This window comes from Podarcis cretensis (genome assembly GCF_951804945.1).
Source record: "Podarcis cretensis genome assembly, chromosome: 6".
In the NCBI taxonomy this organism is placed as follows: domain Eukaryota; kingdom Metazoa; phylum Chordata; class Lepidosauria; order Squamata; family Lacertidae; genus Podarcis; species Podarcis cretensis.
In genome coordinates this window covers 43587776-43608782 of record NC_137175.1, presented here as the reverse complement: position 1 = coordinate 43608782, position 21007 = coordinate 43587776, and the positions used below count along the sequence as shown (strand labels likewise).

The following is a 21007-nucleotide window of genomic DNA, read 5'->3' as shown; positions in this document are numbered from 1 at the left end:
AAGGCACAAGAAGAACTTACAATATATTGCTTGAACACTAGATCAAGCAACACTAGAATCCCTAGATCAGGGATTTGTTCAGAAGCATCTGGGCAAAGAAAAACTGTACCCATAACCAAGTAAGAAACATCACTGCTCACCTTAAAAATGACACGGATATTCTCCCCAAGAGGGTCAACATTCAGGAAGGAGAGCTTCAGAGGAACCGCATTGGAGTTGAAATAGGAACAGTCCTGCAGTCAAAGAGAGTGAGATGGGGGAGCAAGTGGTCAGAATGGCCAGTGCTTTTCTCACCCTAGCTGCATGAGAAGTGGGTGTCCCCTAGCATCATCAGAAGGACTCTCAGAGAACAAAGGCCTAGGACAGGGGTCAGCAAACTCGCCACGTCTCGGGCCGGTGTCTCCAGCACCGATTGTGCGGTGGGCTGGAGGGTGGGGGAGCGCATGCCCATATGCGTGCGCACACTCTATTTCCGGCACACATCCGGGTTGGAGGAGCACTGGAAATAGCTTGTGTGCATGTACACAGGCCTCCTGCGACCTGGATGTGCACCGGAAACAACGCTTGCACATGTGCAAATAACGCTTGTGCATGCGCACAAGCTATTTCCGGTGCTCCTCTGACTCAGAAGTGGGCAGCCACGCAGCGCAGCGCCGGTAAGAGCGGGGGCGGCAGCGGAGGTCACCGCAGGCCGGATAAACGAGTCCCTTGGGCCTTATCCAGCCCGTGGGCCTTAGTTTGGGGACCCCTGGCCTAGGATCATGCCAGAAATATGTTTTATCTCCCCCAAGATAAGGATTCCAGCTCATCCCAGATACAGTGGTACCTTGGTTTGCAAACAGTCTGGTTTGCATACATTTTGGATTACAAACACGTCAAACCCAGAAGTGCGTGTCCCAGTTTGCAAACTTTTTTTAGAGGCCCCATTGGCAAAAGCGCGCCTTGGTTTACAACCTTGGTTTACAAATGGACCTCTGAAACGGATTATGGTTGTAAACCAAGGCACCACTGTACCAGGGTTTTCTTCCCCTTGATCTTTTGATGATGCCCTAATTAATGTGCGGTATTAATGTACAGACTCAGGACAGATAAAAGAAAGTGCTTATTCATGTAGAGTATTAGTTAAACTATGGAACTCACTCCTACAAGGGGCGGTGATGAACACCGACTTAGATGGCTTTAAAAGAGGATTTGACAGAAATTAATTGAAACTGAAAAGTTAAGTGGTACAGATGCTAATGGCTGGAAGCCAATCATTCCTATCCCCAGGAGCAGCTTGCTTTGCAACAGAGAGGAAGCAGCTACTTTCAAATCTTGCCAATGCAAACGGTGAAGCCAAGCCTGGGCATCTTCAGGAAGCTCAAAGTATCCAAGATGCCTGAACTCAGAGGAAGGAAGCTACAGCACACCAGAAACAGTGGTTCCCACAGTCAGAGACATACCCTGGGCACAATCCCCTTCACCAGCAGGCTGGGGCTGAGCGGGAGGCGGCAGGAGCCATTAACGTTGAAGAACTGCTTTACATCCTCCAGCCCCTCACGAAGGATGGCCTGAAGGAAAAAACACAAGCACAAAGTTGTTCAGCAGAAAGTACCAGGCTATGTGATCTGCTGTCTGCCCCAGGTACTTGTCTTATGCAGCAGGTCTGGGTTTGGTACCCATCCCAAAACCGGTTGCTGCACGAGCCCATTCATGACATAATGTTTATATGCTGTTCCAACACCCCTCTGCCAATGCTGAACCAAGAACCACCCAAATTCCACATCCAATTGTGCAGTTAAAGCAAATTTTGCCTTAAAGTTTGCAAATGAGGTGCCATGTTCAAATACGCAACTACTTTTTCCAGGTTCAAGGAGTACCTTCTGCTTCCAGGATTTAGGTTTGTAAACACTCCCAGAGCATTTCCAAGCGCAATTCAAAGTGTTGGTACTGACCTTTAAAGCCTTAAATGGCCTTGGCTGAGTATACCTGAAGGAGCGTCTCCACCCCCATTGTTAAGCCTGGACACTGGTGCCGAGGGCCTTCTGCTGGCTCCCTCACTGCAAGAAGGGAAGTTACAGGGAACCAGGCAGAGGGCCTTCTTAGTAATGGCACCCTCCCTGTGGAACCCTTCAGATGTCAAGGAGATAAAGAACTATACAACTTTTAGAAGAAATCTGAAGGCAGCCCTGTATTGGGAAGTTTTTAATGTTTGATACTTTACTGTGTTTAATATTTTCTGTAAGCAGTCCAGAGTGACTGGGGAAACCCAGCCAGGTGGGCGGGGTATAAATAATAAAATTATTATTATTATTATTAAAGAAATTTGCAGCTTAATCTGGCACGAAACATGACATCGGAGGTGGGAGGGGAAGAGCTTGGGAGCTAAAGGTTGTATCCAACTCAGAGTAGACTCATTGAGATTTAAAAAAGGTAAAGGTAAAGGTACCCCTGACTGTTAGGTCCAGTTGCAGATAACTCTGGGGTTGTGCGCTCATCTTGCTCTATAGACGAGGGAGCCGGTGTTTCTCCGTAGGCAGCTTCCTGGTCATGTGGCCAGCATGACTAAGCCACTTCTAGTGAACCAGAGCAGCACACGAAAATGCCGTTTACCTTTCCACCAGAGCGGTACCTGTTTATCTACTTGCACTTTGACATGCTTTTGAACTGCTAGGTGGACAGGAGCTGGGACCGAACAACGGGAGTTCATCCTGTCGCAGGGATTTGAACCGCTGACCTTCTGATCAGCAAGCCCGAGGCTCTGTGGTTTAGACCACAGCGCCACCCGCATCCCAGTCATTGAGATTAGTGGACCTAAATTAACCATGTCCATTAAATTCAGTGGGTCTACTTTGAGTTTGATTATTGTTGACACAACCTTAGGTGTTAGTTCACGTGCCGTAGAATCAGGCTACAGAACAGGGCAATCTTAAGGTGAACCTCAAAAGCCACTTATGGAAGAAACTGAAAACTGTAATGGATGATTTTAGCTCAGGCCCTTGCTTCTTGCTAAGAGAGGCTGGCAATTATTTATTTAGTTTTCACATCAGCCTTTGCATTCTCAAACAAAATAGACTTTAGACGGTTCCTACAGCAGGCCTCACCAACCAGGTGCCCTCCAGACATATTGTGGCCCAAAGCCCATCAGTTCCAGTCTGCACTGCTGATGGGAGCTGTAGTCCAGAACATTTGGGAGGGAACCAGTTTGGTGAATAGTCTCCTAGAGCTTTGCTGCTTCATTCTTCCTTCCCCATCACACATTCATGGGAGACATGAGGTGCTTGCAAGCACACATACCTGTCGCGATGAAGGAGCAGCTTCACGAACTTGCTGAGCCAGCTTAGCCAGGGTGTTCACCAGCCAGCACTGGCGGTCAAACTCCTCTCTCAGGCCCTTGCCACAGCAGCACAGCAGAGCTGCCAGCAGATACTGGTAACGGATGCTGAATTGAGAATCCTTAAGACCATCTTTCAACAGCCTAGAGACATAGAGACACTGTCACCAGAAGCAGTGGGGTTCATGTGAAAGACCCATCCATCCACACCAAAACAAGCACAGCTAAGCAAAGTCTTTTTCCTGTCTCCTAGACAGACCAAGTCAACTTAGGAGACAGACCACATTTTCCTGATTAAAACCAAATTTCTTGTTTTTAAAAAAGGGGGGTCCCCCCCATCTACAAAAATTGAAAATATAAGTTAAAGGTAGCCAGAATAATGCAACATAAAACAGAGGGGGCTAAGGTTCTCGGACTCCTGAAACTGCTCCCTCATGAGGACTAGAAACTTTTAAAAAGAGCTTGATTTAATTAAAAGAAAGAAAGAAATGAAAACATAGAAATCCAGTTCTGAACAAAGGTATTTATGGGTGTAATGCTAAGCAATTCTTAGGAAAGAAATCATTTCTTCAAAGGCTGGTAACAGTGAATGGAAGCATAATGTTCTGAACATTTTCTAGCGTCTGCTAGAAAGATTCAAACTTGATGATCATAACTTCAGATTCTCTTTTTCTTTTTTAAAACACACACACACCCTTGTTTCTAAATCATTCACTATGCCAACAGCACATCCACCAACATTACCAGAAAAAATAGTGAGTTATCCTCAGGTCACAGACGGCTCGCTTCATAAGAAACCGCACCAAGGGACTGTCCAGGTAGCATTCATATTTCAGAGCCTGGGAGAGGAAAGAACAGACTGGACTACTACAGATTCTGTAACAGTCTGCCCTTGGGGGCATAGCCCTCACAAGCTGGTATACAACTAAAGGAGACTCAATCAAGATGCATGTGAGTCATAAAAAACGTAAAGAATTCAGAATTTTGTTGGCCTTTTGTTCTGTAGGAAGGAGGACCCCCTACCAATGCACTACCACAGAAAAGGCCCTGTCCCGGGGTGGAGAAACAGCTTCCACCACCATCCCTTTTGTGTATCCTGTTTGAGGAAAAACATGTGCTTTTTTCCTTTTGGCTCTGCAGCTTGGAAAGCACCCCAAAAATCACCCAAAAATCAATTAATGTAGTACTATTACTATGTTACCTCTTACACTGCAAGACAATATTTATTTATTTATTTATTTATTTATTTATTTATTTATTTATTTTCTCACACAGGGTGTTGAAAACATAACCATTTTTATGAGAACACATATTGGGACATTGAAAGTATGGTAGAAGAGTAAAATGTTGTCCCTTCCTTAAAAAGAAACAAAAACAAACATAGTAGTGATAGTTCCGCTCAACACTGCAATTGTGAAAATACTTGAGGTAAATTAGCCTAGAAAATATAGGCAAACCTTGACAACCTCGGTACAAGCATTCACCAAAAGACAGAAAAAAATATATTTCTCTACATTCCAGGCAGCAAAGACGAGAAACAAAATTATTACACTGGAGTTTTATTTTGTTTTTTAGTAGGAATTCATCAAGGCAGATTGTTAAGATTTTGAAACAGTCCTCCCAAGACAAATCTAAACACTGCTCATTGTGAGAACAAAAATTATTTCTAATTAACTGTAGAATACAAGAGAACAAACTGAAGAACGTGGCCTATGACAGCAGTCTGAAGTCCTACTGGAAAGATTTGCTGTTTAAGAGTTCTTCTATCAGTACCATCCTGCTTTAATTCTGAATGCTCCATTAACTTTAGTACAGGTGAACTGAAGCCTAGCAACCTATCCTTAGGGTATCAGAAACTGGCCATTTTACAAAGGCTTCTGAAATTCCAACCATTTGGAGAAAAACTGCTTTAGAGTTTTGCTGCTCAGGTTCTGAGCTTCCAAAGAACTAAGCCCTCTGCCACGTTAGCTGCCTCCTGAGATACAATGCTGTCTAAGCACACAAGCCACTGGCATGTGTGCTCCCAAATGGAATGGAAATATTTCTCAGGTAACACATGTGACTTACCTGTACCAGCTGGGGCAAATAATCCAGTAGCTCAGCATCAGATATGGAATCAATCCACTGCACAGCTGTCCTCCTCACCTCCTGATCTGGGAACCTGCAGCGACATATCAGGAGATTTTCACTAGAGGACAACTCCACCTCCATGTTGATAGCCACCTTTCATTATGTATAAAATTTAACAGTTCCCCTCTTTCTCTCCCCAAAAAGAACCTTCAAAGCAACAGACAACAATAAGACAAACGGACAATAAAACGAACCTCCCCCCCCCCCCAAATGCATAAAACCACCTTCACAAAATACAATAAAAACCGCAAATCTAGGAAGAGGACTTACGCTGCATGCAGCAGCCCAAGAGCATCTTGGTGATTCATGTGAGTCCATTGCTTCAGCAGGGCATAGATGTCAGGCAAGCAGGCCCACTCCCAGCTCGGGGCACTGGCCAGCAGCAGAGGGAGGGAGCCCGGCTGAGAGTGGCAGTAATAACGCTTCTCCCACAGCCGCTTCCGGTCGGCATCTGTTAGCCTGGGACAAGAGAATTCTTAAGATCAGTCTGGGGACACAAGGGCTATTAGCTATGGCACTTGCAAAATTCCCAGAAGCACCCAAACGGGCTGATTCTGGAAACCCGATGCTGGAACAGACACTATGAGCCTTTCTTTGACCTGATCTAGAAAGGCACTTGTGCTTTTAAGGGAACCTTATGCACATCTGACGCAGAATAAAGGCACAAGAAGAACACAGGAACACAGACTGAACCTTGGCTGTTCTGTGTCTCCTCACCACCACCAAACTGATGTTGCTTTGGGACTCCACCAGAGAGCAGCAAAACCGCAGACAGAGAACCGCACACTGCTTCATCTCAAACAGAGCAAGGCTGCGTGCTTCAATTACCAGTCAATCCATTTCTCTCCATGGGGAAGATGGGATCAGGTGGCTAATGGGGTGACTTGAAGCAATTCCATCCCCAGTCTAATGGGGTCAAAGGTTCTCCTGCCGCAAGAGCTAAAGGAGGAAAGGAAGTTGCGTCCCGTAATGAATGCAAAAGCCCTCAGGAAGAGGAGCACTGTGCCATCCAGACGCAGTGAAATACCTCTGCTCTTGCTTGAGCTTCCACCTGCATCCTTTCTCCCCACCAAAGCACTGATGATTCAACATGAAGCTGAATTTTAGGGAGGAGGGGGTTAAAAATTCCTGAAAAACTATGATGCTATCTTAAAAAAAAAAATACCTAGACTTGATAGCACAACAGTCTGGCAATAACTAAAGGAAAGAATGAACTTAATAGTGCTTAATTTCGAGAAAATGAGGTAATGAGTCTCAGAAAGCACATTCTCTGATCCAGATGTTCTGCCTACCAACCAACCCTGGCCAACCACAGATGATTGGCAATGAGCTAATAACAGACAATGATGAGACACTATTTCTTTACACGTTTCAAAGTGAAGCCCTACACTGAAAACAGGGATTATGGGCTGGAATGTGTGCAGAGGAGGGTGACCAGGATGATAAAGGGTCTGGAAACCAAGCACTGCAAGGAATGGCTGAGGAAGCTGGGTATGCTTAGCCTGGAGAAGAGAAGACTGAGAGTTGATACAGCAGCCATCTTCAAATATCTGAAGGGCTGTCACATGGATGATGGAGCAAGCTTGTTTTCTGCTTTGGAGGGTAGGACTTGAACCAACGGATTCAACTTACAAGGAAGAAGATTATGACAAAACTTTAGGAAGAACTTTCTGATGGTGAGAGCTGTTTTGACAGTGGAATGGTCTACCACCAAAGATGGTGGACTCTACTTCATTGGAGGTTTTGAAACAGAAGTTGGGTGGCCGCATGTCAGGGATTCTTTAGCTGTGATTCCCTCCAACTGTAGAGTTCTATGATTCTACGGCTAAGCCCTGGAAATGATGCTTGCCCCTCTGTGGCTCAGGCTCCAGCTAGAAAATTAGTTAGCACTGATTTTGTTCGGTGCCTCAGGGGTATTTCCATGTTGAAGGTCAATGCAGCTCATGGGGGCAGCTCAGGGAGAAAAGGTCAAAAGTGAGGGGTATGAAAGAGATCTTTTAAGGCAGTCAGTCTTAAAGAGAGGCGGGGGGGACTGAGCAGGACTCGTACATGCAGTTCAGGACTGCAAAAGGGTAAGTGGTGGAGAGGAGAGTGATTTGGAGGCCTGTGTTCAGGGAAGGTAAAAGGCCAAGATTTGAGGAGCAACTGGAGGTGTCCTGAACTGGAATAGAACAGGGAGAAGTTGCAGTATAGGGGGGAGGGGGGAAAGAACAGAAGGCCAAAGAAAATAGAATAGCTTGGCGAGACAAGAGTAGAGTAGAACAAGGGGCCTGGAAGCCACATGCCCAATCCCAAATCTGTTGGAGTGGCTGCTTAGTGGTGAGCAGCCATTGCGCCAGTTACTAATGACTTGGTGTGTTCCAGTGTTGAGCTTTTGCATTGAAAGCCATTTCCCAGGGACAGACAGTGCCTCTGAGCTGTCTTGGCAAGGCAGTGAGAGGAAAACTGAATCACACAGAAGAATTGGAGGGAGACCAGGGTTGGTTTTGTGAGAGGCCAAAGCTAGGATCCAGGGCCATCAAGATCAGCCCAGCCGCAGTGCTAGAGGAATAACAGGGAGGGGCTGAATGTCCGGATGCTGGCAAAGCAATATGGCCAAGGCACTCACATAATAGGGCTAGTTCCATTCCCACAGGTTTCCTTAAGCCACCTCCAGGAAATACATTCACTCACTCAGGCCAGAACAAAAATGAAGGAGAGTGAAAAGCACATGAGAACTTCCCACCGCAGCTGTGACCCAGAGCAGACAGGAAGGGAAGTGGCACAACCTACTGTACAATGCCAGGAAGGGATGGTCTGCCCCTACCAAGCACCGAGAAAATGCTGCAGAAAGCTTTCTTGCTTTCAGCCAAAGGAGGGAAAAGGGTGAGGGCAGCCTGACATTGGATCTATTTATATACTAATATGTTCAGGACAAAGAGCAGGATTGGAGGTAGCCAATAAATTGAAGGAGATGGCCCCAACCACCTAGAATAAAAACCTTCGAAGAAAAACACTACAGCTCTATCTGGGCTTATTAGCTGCTTGTTACCCCAAAAGTTATCCAAGCAAATTACAATATATTGGCCACTTTTGCATCAAAGTGGTATATAAATTAATTAAGCACTTAAGATTTACACTCATATATACTATACCATACTTAAAGAAGAATCATATAAACATGAACAATTTCTCATTCAGAAAACAGCCCTCCCACCCCAACAGCAACAGGAAGTGTTAGAGACACACTAACAACAACAACAAAATCAATTAACTCCATCAAAGGCCTGGGAAAAGAGGTAGGTCTTTACCTGGCACCCAAATGATGCCAGTGAAGGCACCGGGTAAAAGGTGAAAATTACTAAATCAAAACTTTCCCCTGTTTTAATGTACAGTCATACCTTGGTTGTCGAACGCCTTGGTACTTGGATGTTTTGTCTCCCAGAACGGATTAAGTTCGACAACCAAGGTACCACTGTATTTTAACAGTTAAGAGCAGCGCCTGCTTTCATATTAAGACTTTGTTTCTGAAATTGCCCTCCTTTGTTCACTTTTTATGGCACGTCCAGACAATGTCATTGTCCATCTGCTGCATTTCAGTGTCCCTCAGTGTTTTGCAAACCTGACCTATGACTATTTTGGCTAATTTAAATGCAATTACCATAGCAGCCTGTCCTGGGTGGACTAAGTGCTATTGAGGCTCTTAAAGCCCATGTGTCTTTAATTAAGAACTCCCTGCATGCAGGCTCAGCCCATTATAGGAGAATCTGGGCCAAAGAGAAGAACATTGCTAGATTATATAGTGCTAGTTTATTAAGTGCTTGTATGGAATCTCTGCTTTAATTCTACTTCAGGCTAATTACAGGAAAGAAACACTAAAGGGATCAATTATGGAAGCAATCAGCGTTAATGTTGTTAATAACATATCAAGCGGGTACAGTCTGACAGCAGCCCTTACTGGCTCTTGTGGCATTTGAGTTTTGCCACTCATATTCCAAGTCATCTAAGGTTTTAGCCATGGAGATTCCCAGGATGAGAACAGCATTACTGTGGATCCAGCCTCCGGTTTTATAGCTGTTTTCTACTTTTGTTTCAATGCTACCTGGTTTTTAACTTTACATTTTATAGTGCTGTAAAATGTCTCATGGGGCGATTTTCAGAGTCAATTAAACAAAACTTTTAAAAAATGGAATAAACTGTGGGGGCAGGCTGCCCCTCATTGAGCAGATTATAAACTAGAAACCAAATAACTTGTTCAAGGCTATAATGGAAGTATTTGAAATCCTTCCTTATCTACAGTATTTCCTTGAACATTAATCCACAGACCTTTCTCCACAATCTTTTCATCAAGTTTAATAGGAACAAGGAAAACTCTGAGATGATTGCTTATTAGTGTTAGATTCCCTTCTATTCTTATTTGTGTTTAGATCGAAACCACCTCTGCCAGCTGGAGACTATTTATGGAGGAAACAGATTTATTTAGATGATAGTCTCAGTACCCAGCAAGGCCGTCAGTAGTCATGAAAGTACATTGCTAACAGAGAAACATATGCTGAACAAGTTTGGATGAAGACTGCATGCCTGAGCAGACTATGTAGAAAGTACTTTGAGCGCTGGCCTCAGAAAGTGGTGGAAAGAGAGAGGGGCAAGCACTGGAGATAAGAAGCCTAGACAATATGCGAGACAGATCCCACAGAAAGAGGGAGCGAACATAATGTATGTGGCAGCAAGAGTGATTATATTAAATGGGGGGAGTAGAAGCAGAGGGGACCAGCCTGGTGGGAACCATTTCACCCCTTAAACCAAGGATGGGGAAGAGTTTTGGCCAATGGTCAGGGATGATGGGAATCATAGTCCAGCAAATATCTGGAGGGACCCCTGCCTATTACCCCTCCGAGATGTTCAACTCAGGACCATCAAAAAGTGTCAGTGACCAAGAATCTCTCCCCTGATACAACAGTGCGCCCAAGCACACTCTCCATCCTCTCACCAATAAAGCGATTCCTTCTGCATCACCTCCTTCAGCTTCCGCTGGTCTCCCTCAAAGAGGCTGTTGAAGTTGTACTGGGGACTGAAATCGGCTGCCGGTGGACTGGTAAACTTGACTTCAAATGCTGAACTGGGGAAGTCAATCTGCAAAAGGTAGGGAGACAAGAACGGCCTTTTAAGCACATACTTACAGCCACCCTGAAAGGGCAGACTGATATTAGGGATGCTTTATCCCACTACCAGCACATGGAAGTAGCCTAAAAAGGAGTCCTACACCTGAGCATCCTATTATTCATGTGCCTGGGTACCAGGCAGACATCACACAGAATATGACACATTGCACAGAAGTAGGAAAAGCAGACACAATAATGAGTCACACTGCAGTCCCAGATCCATCCCACACACACATCTGTGGAATGGACAGACCTACCAACCAGCCAAGAAATTATGAAGACATTTGTGTAGTCATATTTTTATTGTAATGAAAGCAGTATGTTTTCTCTTTCCATTTTTCTGCCCACACCATTGAGAACTACTGTGGGGGCCCATGCATTCACCCTTTTGCAGGGTGTAATGTGTATGCAGACCTGCACATTCCCCCAAGTCACAGGGTACACTGTACAACTGACTGTACCTTGCCACCTAGTGAATACTGGAGCCCTGTTCTTCTGGGGCACTACTTGATAGTGGCAGCCATGTAAAAGCACCATGCATTGCCACTTGGGCAGCTGATGCCCATATTGAATTCCAGACCACCCTCTTGGCTGTTTCAATTCTCACATGCTTTCCTTTCCACTGGGATGCTTTATAGCAGGTTTTCCTCTTAGCTCTAAACTATGTTCCTGCAAGAAAGAGGTCCGAACGTGTATGGGGCTGTAGAAAAGCTGCGAGGGCGCTGCGAAACTAAGCTTCTGGGCAAGAAGGCCAAAGAGCAGATCAGGAAGCGGAACTGACAGGGGTTTAAGGCCAAATCACACACCCCTTTAGCCTGGCCACATCTAGGTCACTGGGGAAGTGGCAAATACTGAATCATCTGGCTGTTCCACCAAACACCATGTGCTCAGGTTGTGACTCACCACACCATCCCAAAACTTCCAAAATCAGCTGAATAATGGCGTGCCCAGACCAATCTGGACTCTGAGTGGAATGATCAGATTTGGCTCTGAATTCAACACCCAAATGCACAGAGCTGGTCCTTTCGTTTGACCTTCCTTCTTTTGGATGCCATGAGACACCAAGAGCCACCCAAGACATGCACTATCCCTGGCTCCTTTTAGGCAGACAGCACAGGCATTAGACTGGAAGTGAGGAGCCTGTACTCTCCATGTAGTGCAGGACTGCAACTCCCATCAGGCCCAGCCAGCATAGCCAGGGAGGATGGGAGTTGCGGTCCGACCCCTTCTTGAATTAGATACTCACTGTCCATGCTTTAGAGTGGCAGCTATTTGCTGACCTCCAAATTGCTTGGGGAAGCCCTATATAAGCCTATAGTGTATCAAGGTTTGGAGCCATGGATGAGTTTAACAGGACATTTCCTTGAAATCTTTCAAAAGGAAAGATGGAAAATGAGCTCAGTCTTTCTTGAGCCCTAGAAAGTCGCAACCACACCCAGCTTTGGACTGGAAAAGCCACGATGGGATGGGATGCAATGGCGCCACCGGCAATGTGCATCATTTACTCAATGGTCCTTAGCAGCAGCAGCAGCAGCAGCAGCAGCAGCAGCGTTTAGGGGATTACCGGCAACAGCTTGAGTTTAAAATGAATAAATAAACAAAACTCGATGGGTTTGTAAGTGGCTTTGGAAAAGAAAAACCAGTCGTTTGGTTGCGTGCCAAAGAAACCAGTCCCATACAAGCAGGTCGGAGAACTGCAACAGAAGGGAAGGGAGGCTAGGGAAGGGAAGTAATTGAAGCTCCAGCAGGGCCTGGTTTGGATGCTTAGTAATAATCCTTCTGCTCGCTTAAAATCAGCAGGGAAGGAGGATAGTGCACACGATATGACCCAGGGGAGAACCTCTCCAGACCCAGCCCAGCTGGATCCAGCTCCCCACCCCCTCCCACTGCCAAATCTCCACTTCATCGGCACCGGCCTCTCCCTCCATTCCTTCTGTCCACACCCTAAGCAGCAGGCTTGGGGTCCTGCCATCTAGCTTCAAAGCCAAAAGGATATTAGCAAGTGCAGGGGAGGGGAGGGGAGGGGAAAAGAAGACAGAAATGAGCAAAAAGGATGGGGGAGGGGGGAGAGACATTGGAGCCGGAGGAGAGATAGATATAATAGATGGATCCAAGAAAGGAAGAAAAATAGAGAATGCTATGCTTGCGTTGGGACTAGGAAAGTGCTTTGGGTCACAAATCTACTGCAACTCCTTAGCACAAAGATTTTCAGGGTGCCAAGGCCCAGAGAGACAGAGCTTCCCAAAATGACAGTATCAGGTTGCAATCTTAAGCCCCACTGAATTCAATTGAACTTACTTCTGAGTAGACATTGTTAGGACTACAGCCTATGCAAAATCAGGCCTCCACAAGTCACCTTTCAGTCACTTTTCCCTTTACAACAAAAAGTCCTGTCGCACCTTAAAGACTGGCATAATCATTTTGGGGTTAGGATTTACTAGAAGACAATCTCATACATCTAAGCACTAGGCTTATTCGGAGAAAGGTTCTCCCTAGCCCATTTTTTACCAGATCAACCAAAAGCTGGAATCCAAGCCTTTTCAGAAAATTGTCTTATCACAGAAGTGCTCAGTTTATAATTTATTTCAATTATTTGTACAATGAATGAATATGCAACAAATAAGTAGTTGTAGCAAGGAATCCAATGTCATTCACAGTAGCTGTTAGGAAAATGCCATTTATTCCACCACCAACCAGCCTTGGCTAGTGAAAGTGTCATTTATCTCCCTCGCAGCAACTAACAACTGTGACTTGAAGTGGCCATTACACCACAGCTAATAAGATGTGCCTTCTTCCTTCATGTTTGTACCGTTTTATGAATGTTTTCAAAGGATTATATGTTGTTTTAAATATATAAGGCTGAGTTGCCATTGCTGAAGTGCTTCAGTACATGAACCCTCCCTTCAACAGAGAATAAATAATAATAATAATAATAATACCCCGCCCATCTGGCTGGGTTTCCCCAGCAACTCTGGGTGGCTCCCAACAGAATATTAAAAACACAATAAAATATCAAACATTAAAAACTTATACCAGCAAGGCTACTGACTCCCCATAGCAATCTCCTGCAATGCCATCACCTTAAAAACAACTAAACACCCCCCTTTTCCAATAGTGGAGTGCCTGTCTCCCTCTGTTCAGAAAACAGTGAGATTCCTGCCACCACTCCTACCGCTATGTACTCAGTCTATTCCCCTTCTCAATCTCTTATGTAGGGACACAATATTGTGCCACTCTCAGTGGGTTGGGACTAGCCCCAATTATTTTGCCATTGCTTGGATGGGTGGATAAATCAATATAGCCCTGACCTGATACTAAGTCCAGCACATAGTGGAATAAGAACTTAAGCTGAACCATTTGGAGACTACTGCTGGATCCCCACTCTCAAGAGGCAAACAATAAGAGCCACAAACAAAGTACATTAGGGTTGTCTGTGTGTGGTGACAGAGCCCAAGAAAGAGACTCACCTGCAGAATAACACTGTCAGGCTGGTTGAAGTTGGGAGCACTTGACCTGGCACTAGATGGGTCTTGAGTCGCTGGCCACAAACCCAGGAGCTTCCGTCCACAGGTCAGAACCCTGCACGGATGCACACGCAGAAGAAAACAGACATTAGCACCAGATTCAGGCTCTAGTAGTAGTTAAGAAGACCTGGTTAGCAAAGCAGTGCCAACAAAAAACCAATTATCAAAGCAAATCACCCCACAGAACATTGGGGCTGTTTTATGTTACCACACTCCATTCCTTAGCAATGTTACCACTGTCTGGAAGAAGATGGCTGGACTGACGAACCCTGAATTGCTCCTCTTAGGACCTCTCTCTAGCCACTGCTCACATGACCACTCAAGACCCTTTTGCTGGCCTGCTTTCCTGAGCAGTTGCCTTTTTCTTAAAAGGGGCTATTAGGAACAAAGTGACGTTAAGCACCAAGCATGTAATAGCCCACAACTCTATTCAATCCCCTGGGTCACTTATGGTCTGCAAATCTGATTCTATTCACTGAAGACTTAATCAAGGCCAGGGTTTCCTCTCCCACTACGCTACACATGTGCAATTGGAACAGAACTGAAATTGACTAGGATGACTGACTAGGAAGCTACTGCTGCTGTTAGATGACGACTGTGATCGACTCATGCCTTGCTCTGTAATGGCAGACTGTGCCTGTTGCAGTTCAGGGACTTTTGCGCCATTTTGGCCTCACTATGTGCCATTTCCCCCACATATCTGGATATGTGTGCATATGTCCCTTGTCAGCTGAGGACAACGCTTCATGCAACTGATGAAGTGGCCGCTAGTTGAGAAAAGACTCTTCTTTTGCATTTGATCTAACAGGCTGACACGGCCTGCCCCTTTGGAATGCATCCCAAACAGATGTCCCGGAAAGCTACACTGCTTAATTCTCTCCCGAGCTACTCTCCCACACAGAAGCAGGCACACGTACTGCCGGAAGTTGAAGAGCGGTGTGGTGACCCAGCCCAAAACCTCTGGGACACGGCGCTGCTTGTTGGTCTCGGAAGAACTCCCGGGAGGCGGGATTGGAATGGCATAGAGCGTGGCTGTCAGGAGAGTCTCTCGCGGGAGGCGATTCACTTGGACCGGGAAGCAGATTCTGGAAGAAGTAGAAGCCAATGAGCAAGAACGACAGCTTAACATCCATTTCCCTCGAAGAAGCAACTATCTAATAAAATAACTTACACTACAGCACAGCCTTCAACAACTTGGTACCTTCCAGATGTATTGCACATGTACTTGCTGGGGCTACTGGGAGTTGCAGCCCCAAAACATCTGTAGGGCATCAGGCTGGAGAAGGCTGTGCTGCTGCATGGTTAGTACGCAAAGTCTTTGAGGAGGGGGCGGTGGAATTATGCCATTTGCTGTGAGGTAAGTGACGGTGGTTTCCATTTGACTGGTTCTGAGCAGACACTGAAAGACAGTGCCAAACATCAGCGGCTGAATCAGTGTATTCCTGGCATAAATCCAGCACTTGCTAAGATTCGGCCACATAAGACCTTGTTTCACCCTGTAGGAAGGTTGTGCACTTCAGCCAGTTTTGAGCCAGTGCTTCTTTCCTCCTTTCCTTCACTTGCATTTGCATTCAAGGCCCAATTGCAAAAAATAAAAATGCAAAGCATCCAGATGTATGACAAACACAATAAATCACTGCTCAGAATTGGATCCATGTGTGTGCGCATGCAGAGTCACACATACCGTACATAAATGAAAGATACAAAGAGAGTGTGACTTGTGTAAATGTGTCATTTTGTTATCTCTTTTCCACAAGGAAACCTGTTTCTACTGCCTTAATCCTACAGCTATAGGGACACCGGGCCTAGTGTGCCGCCATCAACATTCGTTTTCTCTGTCTGGGTTTCAAAGATAAGCAACATCTCAAGGCTCTGAGGCAGTCAAGAGTGGGAGCGTGGGAACAATGAAGCACAGTTTTAAGACACCAAACAACTGGATTTCAATGAACGTTATGTCCAACAAGCTGCATCTCAAGGGATATTGTTTGGGGAGGGTGCGGAAATATCCCAGGATTGCCTGGAGAAAGAAAATTACTATTAAGCCTGCTTTAAATCTGCAGTATAGCTCAGTCAGAAGAGACTCTTAATCTCAGGGTCGTGGCTTCGAGCCCCACGGTGGGCAAAGGATTCCTGCATTGCGGGGTGTTGGACTAGATGACCCTTAGGGTCCCTTCCAACTCTGCAATTCTATGATTCCATGTCCTATAGGAGGCTGAGTATCAGCATGTGGGGTCCTCATCTGGTTGGGCAAACCCCAGTGCCTCAGAAGGGCTCACTGGTGCCCTAAGCCCCCTTTTAACCATCAGGGCACCCAATGGCATAGAAGGGGACCCACCACTTTGCAGAAGACCTGCTCAAACTGCCCAACTTGCCCTACAGGCTTCGGCTGTTAACAAATCCTCCTCCTGCTCTTTTCTCGTCCATCTCTAACTTTTCTCCAGTTGTGTGGCTTAGCCTATATGTGTTGTATTTCTGCATTTCATTTCTCCCCACAAAAATGCAGCAAGGAAGGAAAGTAGGATACACGTCCAGGACATACACAGCACAACCACCACCCAAGCTCATATTATTATTATTCCTCTGGAGAAGCTTCAGACTGTAGCTGCAGCCAAAGGAGAAATAGGTCATGTTGAAAGACTATCACTGCTCTAACGCTCAGCGTCTGAACCCCTGCTATGCAGCAATGGAAATTTTTAAAAAATGCACTACATGACACATAAGCTTCTGGCTCAAGTCACTCCTGGCAGGAGAAAGAAGTAGGCTGGTCCTTCTCATCGGAACAAAGGGAAAAGGGGAAAGATAAGCAGAGCCGAAGACCTCCCTTCTTGAAGATCAGAGATACAGACGGAAAAATTACAAAGTGGTATCAGGGATCATTGAGAAGCAGCAGTTCAGTGAAAGGACAGGAACTAAAAGGTAAAAAGGTAAAGGACCCCTGGACAGTTAAGTCCAGTCAAAGGTAACTATGGGGTGCGACACTCATCTCGCTTTCAGGTCGAGGGAGTCGGCATTTGTCCACAGACAGCTTTCCGGGTCATGTGGCCAGCATGACTAAACCGCTTCTGGCACAAGAGGACACCGTGACGGAAGCCAGAGAGCACGGAAACACCATTTACCTTCCTGCCAGAGCGGTACCTATTTATCTACTTGTACTGGTGTGCTTTCGAGCTGCTAGGCTGGCAGGAGCTGGGACAGAGCAACGGGAGCTCACCTCATTGCGGGGATTTGAACTGCCAATCTTGCGATTGGCAAGCCCAAGAGGCTCAGTGGTTTAGACCACAAGGCCACCCGCATCCCACTGGATAAGAACTACACACCATGACACTACAAACATGTTCAGTGTTAGGGTGCAGACTTTCCTCCCTAGACATTGCATAGAATCAAAGTTGAAAGGGCTCCCTCTCAGGTGATCCACTTCAACCCACTGTTGATGCTGGAAATCAGCTCCTACACATCTTGGATAAGTGGCCACCAAGCCTCTGCTTAAGAGACTCTAGTGAAGGAGATGCCACATCTTAAATATACTGATAGGTACCTGAGTTGGCAGATATATGTTATAGATTCCTAAAATTCATAACTTCAGGCCACTGCCTGGATACAGAGATTAAAAGCTGCTTCCCAAGAGTCCTTGAAACAAATGTGCTTATCTTCCTTCACACTCCTGCACCCTGATATTCTAGTTCAGCCTTCCCCAACCTGATGCCCTCCAGATGTTTTGGAATATAACTGCCACCAGACTCACCTCGAAGAGAGACACCAGGTTGAAGGAGGTTGTTCTAGCTCATCATAAAGGGCAGGACCTTTACAGTGAAGGCTCCCTTATTAGTCCTCACAAATCACTATTTTGGCTTTACAGGCAGTAACTTGATTAGGATTACGCGGTGAAGTCCATGGCTGAACAGGGAGTTGAAGCAAGGTGACCCAGCTTAAAAAATCCAACATCCGGCTAATGAACCACACAGGCTTGCCACTCTTGGAAATGAGTGATATTGGGGCTCAAGCATATTTGGAAGTCATTAATCACCCACAACTACCACTACTCTTAATAAAATACCCAAGGTTTTCTCAGTGCTGTATAAAGATTAGGAAAACACCTTCTTTCCAAAAGGCTTCCCCTCAAATAATTGACATGCTCGTTACTAAATGCTGAGGAAATGATACACTGCATGTGTTCAGAAATGCTTTATTAAACATTTCATATGCTCCAGGGTTGTGCTGTGGGGGTTTCTGTTTTTTAAAAAGCAGGCTTTGGAGATACAGTGAGGCCGGCTTCAGAGGAAGCTGTGCGAGGACGTCTCCGGTTGCAAGAGGGAGTGCAACCGCCCTGCATCGCCCATTTCCATCTGGAGCTTTCCTGGGAGGAGCTGGGGGAGGCACATGAGCACTAACCTTGTCCAAGGGGGTTTCCCCTTTCTATTCAGCCATCTTAACAGGAAGGACCACCAGCCAGTCCCCTGAGTCGATCCTGTAGTGTTAGCAAAGCTGGGGAGTGTGCCAGATCAGCGCGGCCTGATACCCGCCCAGAGGCAGTCCAAGGGTGCTGCACATGCCTGGAAGCCCTTTGTGCAGCTAAGGGCCAGCAGGAAAACTGCTACATGGCGGGCTCCTCATTTGGGCTGTTCCCATCCTGGGGCTCATCCACTGAATAAAGCACTCACACTGAGCAGAGCTGAGGCAACACTCTCCATGTAGCTTCACTGTGCCTCCTTCTGCAGGACAGGCAGCTTCTAAAATTATCTATTTCCCACCTCCACCCCCATCTCCTCTTGCTGGCCTAGAAAAAACGTCAAATGTTACTGGACCTCAGTGGAGAGGGGGATGGCCAGCAGCCTTCCTGCTGCCCAGGCTATTTTAGGATCAAGTTCCCTTCCCCTTCAGCAACTGCACAGTGTATAGCAACGAGGTCTTGGGAGATGACACCCGCTCCCACTCCTCTGCAATTCTACACCCATCGGAAGTTATTTTGCCATGTTCTCAAATTCAGACTTCTGCCTGTGGGAGGGAATTGTCCAGGCATGCGGGGCCAATTCTGTGGAGTCACAAAAGCAGCGAGGGACCAAGTCACGCTTTACACAGCAGACGAGCTGGCTGCTTTCCCACTATCTGTCTCCCCAGGAAGCCCCCGTGAAGATCGAAGAGGAGACCCAGTGGACATGCGCCAAAAGCCACAGGCAGTCCTAGTTCCCTGGCATGTGCCTGTCGCTTGTCCCTTTGTTGCCTTACGGACCTGCATCTCTCCTCTGCAGACATTACGGCGCTTGCCAGGAGATTCACCTTGGAAAACCAGCACTGTAAGACGGTAAGACCAAACTACACATACACAACCACACAGAGTGGTAGCCCTGCTTTACTGCTGATAGCTGCTGCATGCTTTTTAGGGATCACTGTTTTACATTACTAATTTATAATACACGTGTTGCTTTACAGCAGGGATGGGGGACTTGTGGGCCATACCTCACTCCATTCAAACACACACACATATTATGTCTTCCTCATAGGGCTTGAGGGACTTGGGTGGTGCTGTGGGTTAAACCACAGAGCCTAGGACTTGCTGATCAGAAGGTTGGCGGTTCGAATCCCCGCGAAGGGGTGAGCTCCCATTGCTTGGTTACTGCTCCTGCCAGCCTAGCAGTTTGAAAGCACGTCAAAGTGCAAGTAGATAAATAGGTACCGCTCTGGCAGGAAGGTAAACGATGTTTCCGTGTGTTGCTCTGGTTCGCCAGAAGCGGCTTAGTCATGCTGGCCACATGACCCGGAAGCTGTACACCAGCTCCTTCGGCCAATAAAGCGAGATGAGCGCCACAACCCCAGAGTCAGTCACGACTGGACCTAATGGTCAGGGGTCCCTTTACCTTTACATAGGGCTTGAAGCCTTGTGGGGTAGGGTAGGCTGATGTAGAGCAGAGAAATTAAAAGTAGCAATAGATTAAGAACCCCCTTCACCCTACACGGCTTCTTCACTCTGTAGATCGAAACTGGGACTTTTTGCCTGCAAAGCTATGTAGCTACAAGCAGAGGAGAATTATTTCTCATCCACCTCCCTTATCAACTTGCATTAAAAGCACATGAGATCGCCCTTCCCCAGCCGCTTTCCCACCCTTTCCTTTATACCCTTCTCAACACAGACAGGGAAGGGCAGGTGGGGAGGTGCCTTACTGTTGGTCCCAGATGATGAGATGGAAGAGGTACTTGTACACATGAGCTTTTCGGGTTTGCAAGGGGCTGCAGAGCTCTTTGCCACCATGGCTGAGTGAGCAGGAGAGATAGAAATCTTCATAGCTGTAAAAAAAAAGGCGGGGAGAGATGGGTAAATTTTTGTTATCTCGCAGAGCAGAAAGAAAAGGCCTTAATCTCCGAAAGACTGGAGGCAGGAGCTGGGAGGAAGCAGCCTGCTACAATTCTTAGCTGCAGTCGAATAGCAAACAGGAGGAACCCATGAAATAAATACTTTGACTTGATTTATTTCAAACTCAGCAGCTGAGTCACTGGTGAGAATCTGTTTTAATCTGAAGCTTGGAACAGCCCCACCTAGTCCTCCCCGGCTCCCCCCCCCCAGCCCTCACACAAAGGAGAATGAATGAATGGCAGGCAAACCCCAGATGGTTCAAGTCTGGTTGATAGGCACAAATCTTGTCCATTCGATTAGAGGCATCCTGACTCAGTAGATGACCCCCAACTACGAAACTTCTCATCTGCCCCTTGAGACTCATCAAGGCCAGAAGCCTTGCTAGATCTTTTATTTCAGCTCAGTTTTGAGAGTCTGGGGAGATGGAGAGAGACTGGGACAGGGTTACAATCTGTGCTGCTTTGTTTGTTTCAGCAGCATTTTTACAGGACATTTTATGTTTGCGTTTCAGTCTACAGTTAACCACCTTTGAGCCTTGGGGTTGGAAAGAGCC

The 21007-nt window shown here is 46.3% G+C and overlaps 1 protein-coding gene across 3 annotated transcripts in view; it reads right to left on the bottom strand.

Moving 5' to 3' along the window:
• Positions 1–21007, bottom strand: part of PIK3C2B (phosphatidylinositol-4-phosphate 3-kinase catalytic subunit type 2 beta) — an 89045-nt gene that overhangs the window by 13292 nt on the left and 54746 nt on the right. For all 3 annotated transcript variants that reach the window (XM_079982323.1, XM_079982322.1, XM_079982324.1), the window contains 10 exons: positions 20265–20387; positions 15026–15193; positions 14052–14163; positions 10413–10555; positions 5714–5902; positions 5381–5474; positions 4058–4152; positions 3277–3457; positions 1443–1550; positions 141–233 (listed from right to left, as the gene is read on the bottom strand). In XM_079982323.1, coding sequence (XP_079838449.1) covers positions 141–233; positions 1443–1550; positions 3277–3457; positions 4058–4152; positions 5381–5474; positions 5714–5902; positions 10413–10555; positions 14052–14163; positions 15026–15193; positions 20265–20387 — 1306 coding nt within the window. The remainder of the gene's footprint in view (positions 1–140; positions 234–1442; positions 1551–3276; positions 3458–4057; positions 4153–5380; positions 5475–5713; positions 5903–10412; positions 10556–14051; positions 14164–15025; positions 15194–20264; positions 20388–21007) is intronic.